The sequence below is a fragment of the Onychostruthus taczanowskii genome, unplaced genomic scaffold (genome assembly GCF_017590055.1).
Source record: "Onychostruthus taczanowskii isolate IOZ18803 unplaced genomic scaffold, ASM1759005v1 scaffold28, whole genome shotgun sequence".
Taxonomy (NCBI): domain Eukaryota; kingdom Metazoa; phylum Chordata; class Aves; order Passeriformes; family Passeridae; genus Onychostruthus; species Onychostruthus taczanowskii.
Genome location: NW_024500128.1, coordinates 1 through 13,476, shown reverse-complemented (window position 1 = coordinate 13,476; position 13,476 = coordinate 1). Strand labels below are relative to the sequence as shown.

Genomic DNA, 13,476 nt, shown 5'->3' with positions numbered 1-13,476 from the left:
AAGACCTCATGTTGGATAACCTAACCTTTTTGCTTCCCCTTTGTTCAAAAAAGCTTCTTATTTGTGCTGGAAAATCTCACACAGGAATTGCCCCTTAAAGAGAAGAGCTTGAGATCTCTCAGTATTAACTTCTGTATCTTTTTATAAATTTACCAGTTATTTCATTGAAGTAGATTGATTGCTGTTGAATAAAATGCTAAAAGAATAGTGCACTTTTGAAATGTGTGTCCTGATTGTAATGAAATCCCAGAGCACTTCAGAAGGAAATTTTATGGTATTTAGCCTGTCTGTTGATTTACTCTCTTTTCCTTCAGTGCAGGGTAATGTTTTCTTGAAAAACTGGAAGGGTAGGTTTTCAGTAATGACATACTGTCTGATAACGTATTTAGGAAAAAAGTAGTTCTATTTAGTTGTAACTCAAACTTGTGTCTTGTTTCTTCAGGGTCATGATGAAGAAGCTGTTGTGGATATGGGCAAAATCAGCTCTACTATCAATACAAATTTTGAGAAAGAAGAACTAGAGAGTAAGTTTGTGGTGGTTTTGTGTTTGCATAACATACATTTTTTGTGTAAGGATAAAAGATGAATTTTCCCTGCTAAAAGGAATCAAAATTTTATGGCTATCATGGAATTCTGGGAGTAAAAGTGGTGAAAGGCAGAGATGACCTGTCCTGTTTTTTCTCTGTTCATGCTGGTAAATATCCACTGCTCTAATCTGTCACCTCAAAAAAAAAAAAATTACTGAAGCTTTCTGAGGAAAGCTTCCTTCTTAGACTTAGGTTTGAAAAAAATTATTCCTGTTGGTAAGTAATTTTCCAGCATGAATGATGTCACGTTCTGCAGAATTAAAAGTCAGGAAACAGGGGTCATGAGGGAGATGTTTGTTTTCTTTTCTGAAAGTTAAGTGTCCTTGTGATTGTGGTCATGCACTTCAGATACTGAGAGTCTGAACAGACGTGTAGCTGTCCTTCTGGTTCCACAGTAAGCTGTATGTTCCACAATGTGCTCTCAGTAAAGCATTATGGTAGTCTTCATTATTTGACTCGGGAGCCCACATTTAGCAATAAAAATAGCAATGATTTAGTTTCATGTAGCAGAATGTAAAATTAGATATTTCATCTAAGACATGACTTTTTTTCTTACTTGAAAACAAATGAGTTTGGGATGAGGATTCATGGATGCTACTTAATGAACAAGGAAAAGACTAGAGAGATCCAGTGTTAAAGTCTTCATTATTTGCCTTTCACATGGAATACTCTGAAGCTTAATTAACATTTGCAGAATGCTAGAAAGCAGTAGATTCACTGAATTGTACTGACTCTTACTGCTTCAGCACACAGGAAGTCCATAATGGCAGCAGTTTCTGGCTAAGAAAAGTTGATTTAGGTTTCTGTGACGTTTTTCTCATACTGTGGTATAACAGGAGACAGTTTAAAGTGATTGAAATTGTTTGCTGCTGTTGCAATCATACTCTTCATCTGTTCCCTTCATTGTGTTACTGTTTTCTGTCTTGTGCTAACACTTCTGTTGGCCTGACCAAACCAGAAGCCCAGCTAGGTCTGTTAAGCCATTGGAAAATTTAACAGTCTAACAAAGGAAGATGGTCAAGATCTCAGCTGTTAAGCACCCAAAGTGCCACACAGATGGATGTGTGCCAGAGCTGAGCAGAGGAAGGAAGTGTGGATGTAGGGCTGAGAGAAGCAGCAGTGGAGGCTGTGACAGTGCTGGTTTAGATGGGGTTCTGCTGTAGGGAAACCACTGCATTGGCTGTTTCTGCAGTTGCATCTTCAGTGGAAGTTTTAACTGTCTCCTCCTCAATTTCTTTCTCTTGCATTTCTCAGGAGATGACCCAGACCAAGTGTGTGTATGTTTTGCAGGGAGGCAGGGGTTAAGGGGAAGCAGGCATCCAGCTGGAGTAGTGTTGGAGGCAGCAGCCTTAGCAGCTGTAATACCTCGACCACAAAGAATGACATGGGAATGTGCAGCCAGATCGCTTCCCCAGTCTCTTTCAGAGCACATTCTTGTAGAGTGCTTCAGCTCGTACAGCACTGCAGTTAATCAGGATACTGGGTGGGAGGTCAGGGGGCTCAGGCTGCTTGAGGCAATTTAAGCACTTGGATGACTGCTGTGGAAAATACCCCTGTCTTACCTACAGCCAAAGAGTAAATTAAGGTGAAATGTAGACTGCTCTCCAATGAACAATTAAGTCAGTGTAAGTGCTTTTGAAAGCAGGAGTTGAGATCTCACTGTCCTCACCTTGCTCTTAGCCATGCACCTTATCTTCCTCACTCATTTTGGAGTGGCTCAGTTTTTGTATCTCAGTGCAAGAGGGGATTGGCTATACAGAGTTTTAAGAAAAAAATAGTAAGTATCTGGCAAAAAAAAAAAGAAGAAGTTTTCCAGTAGTATTATCACATATGTGAAGCTGTATATAGGTACACATTTTCTCACATAAATAGGAATTATTCTTTGTGTTCACGTATATTTTTTAGTATCTTGTATGTTTGTAAGAATTAAATTTTCATTGGTGGAATGGAGCAAGGGAGGGGCACCATATAATTTGACTTTTATCATAGTGAAAACTGTTCCAAAGTAAGAACAAAATGTTTTTTCTTTCCTTTATGAAAAAGAAAAAGGTATGTAAGTGTGATTGTTTAGCTCATATATTTACCTTCTCAGAGGTTCTTCAAACTCATGGTGTTCTACAGGTTAAATTTATGGGAACTTACAGCCTTGTTTAAAGAGTTCATTATTTATAAGCTATTATGATGAAAGTAGGTATGTGGAATTTTTAGGTTTTGTTTTTAATTCTGATATCAAAATCCTACAAGGACAGAAATGGGATTGTTGGCTGCAATTAGTAAAACGATTCCAACTAGCATTATTTTTTATTTCTATTTATTCATATTTATTTTTATATGAATATTTTCTTGTAGGCTTGGGAAGCCCTGTACTAAAGCATTGGGCATGGACATGTTTTAAGACTTTAAACTATTTCAGTCTGGTTGTTCAATATGTGTTTCTGGTGACTTGAAAAGGAGTACTAAGAATTTTGAACCTTCACAGAAGTATGCATCGATGTAATTTCACGGAGAGTCATCAAGCAGTGCATTGAGTTCAGCTCTGGTGTGAAGCACCACACTTTCTAGAGCCCACATGGACAGGTGATACTTGACCTCTTTAAAGCATGTACAAACTAATATTAATAGGTTTGATACAGCAGAGGGCACAATTTTGCTCTTAATACTAAAGGGAAGGTGTCTTGGTGTTGTCAGTTTCTTAGTGTTGTATGTTCTGGAAATTTTGTGATGAAATGTTAATGGAAAGAGAAACAAATGCTAAAATGAAAAGAGATCTTGGACTTGGAGTTTCTCAAGCTCTGCATTCTATTTATGGTGGCTGGCAGAGTGTGGTACCTGTCTGGAGTGACAGTGTTTAGGTTAGAAAGGTTAGGCACAGGCTGCTTGTTTCGTAACACTCTTCCCATAAAAGAGGAATGGTTAGAGATGGTAAACTGCAATTGTGGGCAGACTGTGTATGTACTAAATAAAGGTACTGCACTTTACTGAAGCTGTAAGGCCTTATTTTGAATTAACAAATGTCAGTTTACAGAAGAGCTAGAAAAGGGAATAACATCTTAAAATAACCTTTTTTAAGAGCACCTTGTTCTTAACTTGATGCCAGGCTCTTTGAGATGCAGTGAATGAGAGTAATAACAAAGTAACCCAGGAGCTGGAATTAAGGCAAGAATAATAGTAATGGCAGAGATATTTCATGTGATCTTCTAAAAGGTATTTTCTGTTAAATGATGTTTAAGGAAAACTTCCTTAATGTGGTCGGGCTTGATACTACAAGGATGCATCTTTTAAAATGTGTAGCTACTTTTTTTCAACCTTGATTTGAGGATACATTTGCTAGATACAGTGTAAGGGAAAAGGGATACATTCTGTTACTCTTAGCAGGCATAGCAAAGATAAGCAGTTTACACATAACAGAGGTTTCATTCCAGAAACAGTCCTGAGGTCGGGAATGTGTGTCTTGGTAGACTGGTTTTCTGTAGCATAAATCCAAGCACCAGCTTTCAGGAGTTTAGATGGTTTAATAGCTATCTACTCTCACATTATCCTGTGGCAGGTGTAAGTAATGTTTACATTTTAAGTGACCCTATTATCTCTTATACAGTGATGAGCCTTAATTTTTAAGAAAAGAACTGTAGTTTTCACTTAATCTTAGTTGACAAGGACAAGTAATCAAATAATCCTGTATTTTTTCTCCCCTTAGGTGAATATTGGGTATCTAAGTAGAAGACTTGCTGTACAAGTGTTTCACAATTTTAAGCTTTTTAAAAGTGTTTGACATAAACTGGGTCCTAATGATTTTTTCCCTAAGTTCTTTTATTTAAGAGAACAATATGTAATGTTTTTGCTCGGATGCATGAGAAATTTTATAAAAAGGCAGCTAACGGTAAACTGTAATAGTTTTATAATCTGAAACACATATAAAATTATTATTTAAATAATATGATCACAAAACTGAAAATCTATCAAACAGCACGAACCAAAACTTAAAACTTGCAGTAAACTCGACAGTCCCAGATCACTCAAATATAAAATGTTTTGAGATGAGGCAGAAGAGACTGCTTGATTCTGCAACCTATTACTTCTTGATGACTTTTCATAACCTTTACCTTTTTTTTAATGCCTTAAAAATCAATTGTTCCAAAAATGGACTAAACTTGTGCCTTGTTGGATATTAGAACAATTTCTGAATGGATGATTCCTCTATTTGCAGTTCACTGAAAGTTAGTGTTTCATAGCAGTTTAAGCTTTTAAATTTACCTTGTTTTTTATTTACAAAATAAATAAAAAAGAAGAGCGTTTGAGTTTTTCTCAGGAATGAGTAACCCTTCTGTGAAGCAAGATTGCTTCTGTAGATGCATTTGGCAAACCAGTCCATTTAAGCACTTGTACAAAAGAGGGGTGTGATCAAATTTATGTTATGACAATGTATTTGTGACCTGTTGGTGAAGTCAGAAAATTTTCATTTCAGAAGTTTCTTATGAAATACTTAACAAGAACAGTGTTAGAATGTGGAAGCCTTTTGTCTTTACCAGGGGGATGGGAACTGATGATCTTTAAGATCCATTGCAACCCAAACCATTCTGTGGTTTTATGTTGTGTTTAGTGGACAAAGGGCTAGTCTTGAATGCTAATGAGACTTCCACTTGAATTGCTTATTTCTAGGTTTTCTCTCCTACAACAGAAACAACTCTTTGAAATTACCCTGTATGTGTGTCTCTGCTCTGCTGCAGAGACAGGCTGCACCAAGGATCCTCAGCTCGGATAAAGCATGGGGCCCAGCTCTGGTCTGGCTTGGCTGTGCGGTGCAGGGATGGCTTGTCCTCCCTCCCATCAGTACCAAGGGCTGGCTCCTTTCCCTGGCAAGGGAGATGAGTGCTGGCAGTGAGCCACAGGTGGAAGTTTGTGCCAGAATCCCTGTGTGGCACTGCCACGCAGCACTAAGCTTTTCCTATTACTGTTTCTACCTGCATGTTTAATGTAGTTGCTGGTAATGCCTTCCTGAATATCGCTGATCTAACAGAAGTATTCAGTGCCTTTTTCTCTATAATGCCCCTACGATCTCATTTGGTTTTAAGTCAGAAACAAATAACTTCCGTGTATAATGAGAAATCTGGCATTTACTGTTTTTGTCAGCATAATATGCCAGTCTTGGTCACATAGTGAGAAAACACTCTTCCTGAACACTGTACCTGTGCTGTGCTAACTACGGTTTGGGATTGTACTTCTCAATTTTATCAGTTCAAGTATAAAGAGTGTATTCTCAGAGAGACTGAATTGGTAGGAGCAGCAGGATATTTCAGAGTACAGCCCAGGTTGTGTAGTGGATTCTAAAATATGCTGTACTGTGGAGAACCTTTGGGTTCCAGTCATGGCATGCAGCTATCCCATGAAAGAATTTTCTTTACTTCTTTCTACAGGTTAGGTTAGAAAATTTTGTCTCAAATATTTCATTCTGAGAGCAAGAGATAGCTGTTGTTAAATAGTTCCTTTAACAAGAAGAATCCTTGGTAATTAAGGGACTTCTTAGTAGTCAGTTGATGTGTGGGAGACAAAGATTGTATTAAATTATTTTATATTCCTTTTTGATACATTAATTCTGGAGAAAATAATTTGACTTTTTCTTAGGAATGTGCATGAGAAGTTTATAAAAATGGTTTATGAACTTTGAGTTTATAAATAAGTGAAAAATGCGGTTTGTTCTGAAATATTTAGTTTCTTTCTTGTGCCAGGAACTTCACTATCAATACTAATTTGTGCATTTAGTTGCATCCTTCAGAAATAGGGCATTATTTTTAATTAGAAAATTAGCATAACAGCAGTATTTTCTGTGAATTAGTGACTTGAGTGATTTTTCGTTATAAATAAACAAGGGGGGCGGTGTGTGTAGAGGCATTGTTCTTTTTCCTTAAGTTTTACCAGAACCAAGAATATTTGGAGAAATCCTATGGGCTCTGAAATTTTTAAGGGCAAGAAAAGACACTTTTGTTCTCACTCTTATTTCTTCCATCCCTTTCCTTTTTCCCATTTTTGTGCTTCCACCTTCAGAGCAGTCTTGTGACAGAAAAGAAGTTGTGTCACAAGAAGTTGTGCTCGTAGATTGCGTTGAGCTTATTTTTGTGCATACAAGTACTCTCTGTGATGTAAGGGAAATTAATACCAAGGAATGAGATGCTGTGTTCCAGATCTTTCCTACTAGGGTAATGCATTTGGTGATGTGAGTTCAGACATCAAAGAGCTGGATTTCTTCCTCCTTTTGTGATCTTAACGAATGGATTAGGATCTCTCTTGCAGATACACCAGTTTTTCCATACTGGAATGCTCCATGCTAGAATGAGATAGATTATGACATTATTTGATTAAAAAAGGCTTCTGTATAAAATAAATTATCCAACTTCAGGTCATTATTTGAAGATTTTCAGAAAAAACAGTAATTCTTGTCACAAAGTTTTAGTTTTCAGAGAGCTTATTGGGAAGATGGAGGTCACAGTGGTACGTTGTGGAAGGGTGAGGGGGATCACACATAAGATGCTATATTGGAAGTGATAGTTGGATATTAGGATTTTTTTTTTCCAGGTAGTGTGTTGCTATAGGTTGGTATAGGTTGCCTAGCTAGGCTGTAGAATATATATCCTTACAATTAGTAGAAGGATGGCTATCATCCTAACTAAACTGATGAAAACCATAGCTTCAGCTTTATAGTTGGCTGTACTTTGAGCAAGGTTGGACCAGGTAGCTCACCTCCATATGGTCCTTACATGTGTCATTACTATATGATCACTCTTAGTTCAAATTTCTAAGTTAGAGGGTTTGAGAATCCACATAGACACAAACTTGATTTCCTTTGCCTTTCCTTGTTAAGATGGAGAACAATGCCCTTCTTTCTATAAAGCTTTAAAGGCATTTACCCAAAGAAAAAAGATGGTTCTGTGTGAAAAGAGAATGCCTAGTGATATCAGGGCATTTTTGTTGATCTCTCTCAGACTTCAGAAATCTTCTATTACCCTTTTCATAGGAGCTTGGGAGAAATCAGGAAATGTAGAGCGTTTTCTTTTCTGTAAATGTTATAGGACTTTACACAAACTGACTTTTGGAGTGAGACCAACCATGTGATTGAAGATCAACCATGTGATGGAGACACGTTTCAAGATCCTAACACTTAAGTTTGTTTCATATTGATAAAGGCCTTAAGTAGTAAATACTCTCAGTGGATTTGAACAGCTAAGCTTGGATAAAGTCATGTTGGATTAAAATGAGCAATCATCTCTTGAGCTTTGTATTACTAAATTTAGTATTGGGCAGTCTACTAATTCTATTGATTATTGGTTTATAGTAATTCTGTAAGAAGCTTTGTTTGAAAGTGGTACTGTGCTACAGACATTTACGTGAATGAAGCTTTGAAGGTCACATGATGTACCTTTTGAACTTATAAACACAATATTCAAGTAAAGGTTGTGTCCCTCGTAAAAATAACACCCCATGCTAGAAACTTGAATCCCAGCTTTTTTGGAGTTAAATTTCTTTCCATTGCTTTCACTGATGATATATTAATTTTATATTAATTGCCTTTCTTGATGGTCTGTTTTTTATTTTGTTTAGGTTCGGTTTTTTGGCCAAACTAAATTTTCTGAAAAATACAAAATCTGAAAAATAACTTGTTTCACCCAATTCACAGGGAATGAATTTAAAAATGGCTATGGTTTTGTTTCATTTTCCTTTCCCTTGTAAATTATAAGTAAATCTTTTTCTGTCTGTCTGCAAACATTATTACTCCTATCTGAATAATGAAACTCAAGGAGACGCAGACCTACTCAGTGCAGCTATCTTATTTTTAGAAGGCTTCTCAATGCTTCGCTTTGTTGAGTTAGAATCAAAGTTAAGCTTGTCCAATTTTTATTATGTAGTTTTGTACCACATTTGAAGTTGAATATGTCTGTAACCTGTTTTTGGGTAATCGTGACAGTATACTCAAGAGCAGTAGTTTGAGATTTTCTGGACAGTAGTTGAAATGTCTTTATTTATGGCTGTGATACCAGAATGAAGGTCCCTTCTCCTAAGGAACAGTGAGGTGCACTCATAAACTTCAGTTTGTTGTAGGTAAATTTTTCTTGATTAGTCTATTGTACTGCCACCCTCACTGCTTGCTCTGAAAAATATTTCAGAGGCTTTTTGTCAACATCAGGTTTTTTCTTAAAGTTATTCTGATGGAATTACATTGGATTGTGATCCATGTTACTTTATAAATGCTGAAAATCATTTGCTCATGGACATTTCATATTAGTCCCAAAATACCATTGCACATGTCTGAACACTTTGCATATACAGAAGTGCTTTGGGGAAGGTGTTCTTGGTTTACATTTGCCTGCAAGACCATGTCTGTGTGAGGAAATGGTCTCACAGCATTCACTTCTGGGCAGTGTGGGCTGAAGGGCAGGATATAACCCATGGCTAGACTGCTCCCTGTCTCTGTGGAATGATCGTTTGGGTGGCAGGAAGGTGCTTCCTTCTAATCTTCCTTTTGGAGTGGAACAATATAAAATGTAGGTTGTGGACTGACCATCTGGGTTATGAAGTTGGGAGTGCCTACTTGGTGTGCTTGAGGCAGCTATGAGGCACCTGGACATGATTCTGTGGTCTCTGTTATAGTAAAAGCCATTTGCTGTGGACACAGCTTGTTTAAAAACACCTTCTGTTTGTTGCTTATTTCAGCTCAGTTTTCCATAGCTTTTAGCTGTGTCTTCGTAGCATATCTGCTCTCCTCCAAACTTTTCTACTGGGGAAAAAAAAAAAGTTCTGTCTCAGTGCAATTAGGTAAAAGGAGATAGACTCATCATTTCCATCTCTCCTCCATGCAGCAGCATGGTCTTTGATTATGGAAATGGTCACACCATTACAAATGCCAGTTTTTGCAATAGCAATGTGTATTGTTTAAGATGGAGATCCTTGGAAAATCTGTGAGGTATTTTTGTCTCTTATTTGTGGGAACAGTGAAAGACCAAAATATCTAAGTCCTTATTTCTCAGGGAGTAAAATCCTGAACAGATTCAGACTCCTTCAAGGTGGGTTTTTTTGGAGTGGGTTTTTTTTTTCATTAGTGTAGTGATCAAAACACATGCTTAAAACTGTCATATTAACAATATTAAAGCAAGCAATTATATAAAATGCTCTATTACTAGAACTGTGCTAGAGTTTCTCTTAGGAAGAAATAGTTCCTGCAAAAAAATCCAGCACTTCGGCAACAAATAGAACTGTTGGAGTGTATATATAAACTGTAGTTTGATACTTGCTAATTGAATATATAAAATAAAACAGAAACCCTAACAGGCATAGTAAGAGCACTGGCAGTGAGTGGTGGCTCACTCAGTTTCAGCTTTGAGTGGAATGTGGTGAGTAATGCAGTTATTTTTGAACCTCATACTTTTGCTTTCCCTATGCATAAGATGCATCAGCAACATGACCATTGTTAATGATGCCCCCTGATCATATTACATATATAAACCAAGTGCAGTGATTTATAGGTGTCACATTGGCATTAATTTCTCTGGGAATTGAACTGTGCATAGCAGTCACGGAGGGCAGAGGTCAGGCTGCCAGGCAGGGGCTGGGTATTTTTGGAAGAAACTCACAAAAGACAAGTCTCTTTCTATAAATAGGACTGATGAGTGCTTCAAGAAATTAATCTCTTTTCCACTCTTACATGGAAACAAATAGCTTTTAATATGCTTAATTTCAGATTTGGTCGTAGTGCCAGTCAGTCAACTGTAATTAACTAGTGTTGGAAGTGTGTCAAGAATTGGATCCTGTTATGTGAAAAGGAATCTTTGACCAAATTAATTAAATGTTGAACTTAACTTGTGTGAATAATGGTTTTTGCTTGTATTTTTAGTCATGTAGCACTGTGAAAATACACAAAACTTCTATAAAGCAGTTTCTTTTTGGGCTTAGGCATTGTTTTTTTGGGAATTAAGCTTGATGTCTTGCCACTTTTTCTTTCTTTAAAGCTCTGTAATCACCAGGAATCTTGAACATATTTATGTGTGCTAGACGCACACATGCGCGCGCGCGCACACACACACACACACACATATATACATATATATGTGTGTGTGTGCATGTATGTGTAGTCACAATTTCTAAGGCTTGCCTGCATAATGTAAATTTGCTGAATTTGCATCTGTCTAAGAGCTGGAAGACCACTTCCTTTTCCTTTGGTTAATGTTGGTCTTCTGTAATAACTCTTCAACACCGTGTAACAGAATATTTAGTGTTGTAGTTAATTTGTCTCTTCCTGAGATTGTTTAAATAGCAATGAAAAGCCTATTGTATATGCTGTCTGCATTACAGGAGACATGGTAGTAATATGTTCATAACAGTCAGATGATTGATATATTTTGCTAAGATGTTGATGCTGGCATTGTCTTGATGTCAAAGGTCAAAGGAAAAGCAAGATGTTGAAAGTACATGTCTTAAAGAGCAGTATGCATTAATTTGATGATGTGCTTCTAAATTTATTAAAACATTCTAGAAAATGTTTTAATAGGAAAAAACCCACCCCAACATGTCTGGAAGTTATTTGAAGTGTTGACATACCTTTCAAAATAGAAGTTCTTTTTATGTTCCTGATACTAAGTTAATGGTGTAATTGAACATCAGTTTCATCTTGAGGTGGTACGTGCTATTTGAGGACATACTGGCAGCTCTTTCAAGGATAGAGAACTACTTGCAGACTCTAAACAAAGGGTAATTTCTTGATGAAGTTAATAAGCTGAGCCAGGAGATGATTTTGCCATTCTTACAATTGTCCTGATGTGAATCCCTGCAAAAAAAAGAGGACTAAAATGTCATTTTTTATAAAGTAGCTTCTTTCAGTGTTGCAGGTCAACCTTGTACTTCTGTATTATTTATTTCACAACTGAATTCTTAAACTGAATAAGAGTATGACCTAATTTATCAGAGAAATGAGTCTAGCACTAGTTCCTTGGCATCCTGGAAGGACAGAAAGGAAATGGTCATGTTAGTTCTCTAAAGGTAATTTTTGTCATGTGCTTTTGGATTGCTAGTTCTTAAACCCCTTGTCTGTAGATACTAAATTTGGGCAGTAGGTAATTTTTTGTTTTCTTCTGTCCTTTTAAACTTTCTTGAAAAGGCCACAGAGCTGTGTATATCGGAGTTCACGTCCCACTTGGCAAGCCAGGCCGTCGACGGCATAGACATCGTGGGCACAGGCACCACAGAAGAAAAAGAGAAAAAGAAACTGATAGAGAGGATGGCCGAGAATCTCCGTCATATGGTAAGAAGTTTGTTGTGTGTGTTCTTCATGTCTCCTGAAGATAAACTTGTAGTAGCTACTCTGTGCTTAAATGTTGTTTGTTTTGTGCTATTTATTTTACTCTCGCTGTAATTAATGTCTTTTTGTGTACAATCAGACAAGGATTTTGTGGATGTGTTTTATCTAAGTCAGATGCTGTTGGACTTGGTCCAGCTGTCTGCATGAATGTTCAGCAGCCTGCACTGAATAGGTTAGACTAGAGCTTTGTAATGCTCTCCTGTAGCATGAAAATCTGTGTTATTTAAATTAGACACCTTTTTTCAGATTGTGTAGTCGTGTATGCTTCTTCCTGTGATTTTTGAAACTAAGCATGTAGCTGTGAAAAGCAGCATTTGCCATGGTAATTTGATCAGTGATCTTATTTTATTTAAATATTTACTTCAGCCTTCTTGCTGTCTGTTAGTAAAGGAATTGCAGTGCCTCATAAGTTTTTGGTTTGGATCACGAAGTGCCCGCCCCCACCCTCCCCCATCTATTATCCTCAAGAGAGGACAATTTTGTCATATCATTCTCTGAAATGAAATTATTTGGCAGTACGCTTAGCAGTTTTAATTCAAGACCCTAAGCCCACTTTGGTTCCTAAACTGCCGTGAAAGAGCAGATTATGGTGCAATGTTTGAATTTCAGTGTGGGCACTGAATGTTGTTCACTATTACCTTTCAATGACTGGCAGCATGTTCTGCATGGGGCCAGTACCTGAAACACAGGATTTTTCAAATGGAAGTGCTCTGACAAATCTCCTTTTACTATTTTCCTATGGTTCTTGGTTTCAACCATCTTCAAGGCTTCCCCTCCCAAATACACATTATTATAATGGACATGATGTTTGTAGAGTCTTGCTGTACAGTTGTTGGAGAAACAAGTGATGCTAAGTTGACAGAAATTCACTTCTCTGTTCTGGTTGCTTCTGCATATTGCATGCATAGGGTTTGACAGGATTCTGGGGTGTATTGGTTTTGGGATGGAAACAATCTGCTAGAGATCTTAACTAACAGTGAATGTTGTTTGTATTCAAGAGCACATTTCAGAATGATGCTATTGGATGGTGGTATATACCAGAAAAAAATGCTAAAGCAAAACTCAGTTTGTAATGGACTTGGTTAGTAATTCAGATCTTATGTTTAAATCTAAAAGGCCATCATCCTTCTACACTAGAAGTTTACAGTTGTATATTCAATATCTAACAGCTGTGAGAGTGATGCTTCAGTGAACAAAGTTAAGATTTTTAAAATTCGAGAACATTTAAAAAAAAATTAAATTGAGGTCTGCCTGGATTTTCTATCTCTGACCTTCCTTGAGATAACATTGCAATTAGTACCTTTATTGAACCCTTGTAATATGAAAATTCACTAGAGTTGAAACAAAATCTTTGTATAAGTATTAAAAGTGTCTCTAAAATCATGTGGTTGAATTGATTTTTTTTTAAAGTTTTGTTCATATTAATTGAAATCCAGTACATACTTGATGAATAAGGATAGTCTAGTTTTAGGTGTTACACTGTGAAAAGTTAAAATATTTTCTGGACACTTCAGCTACTGCTGAGCTGCTGCCCGAGTTTCTCTACTCCCT

At 36.9% G+C, this 13,476-nt stretch overlaps 1 protein-coding gene across 2 annotated transcripts in view; it reads left to right on the top strand.

Annotated features, from left to right (window-relative positions):
- LOC121337695 (sodium bicarbonate cotransporter 3-like) overlaps positions 1-12,356 on the top strand; it is a 46,626-nt gene extending 34,270 nt beyond the window's left edge. For both annotated transcript variants that reach the window (XM_041407957.1, XM_041407958.1), the window contains exons 2-3: positions 443-524; positions 11,725-12,356. In XM_041407957.1, the coding sequence (XP_041263891.1) occupies positions 443-524; positions 11,725-11,906 (264 nt within the window). In that variant the 3' untranslated portion in view covers positions 11,907-12,356. The remainder of the gene's footprint in view (positions 1-442; positions 525-11,724) is intronic.
- Positions 12,357-13,476: the final 1,120 nt, after the last annotated feature.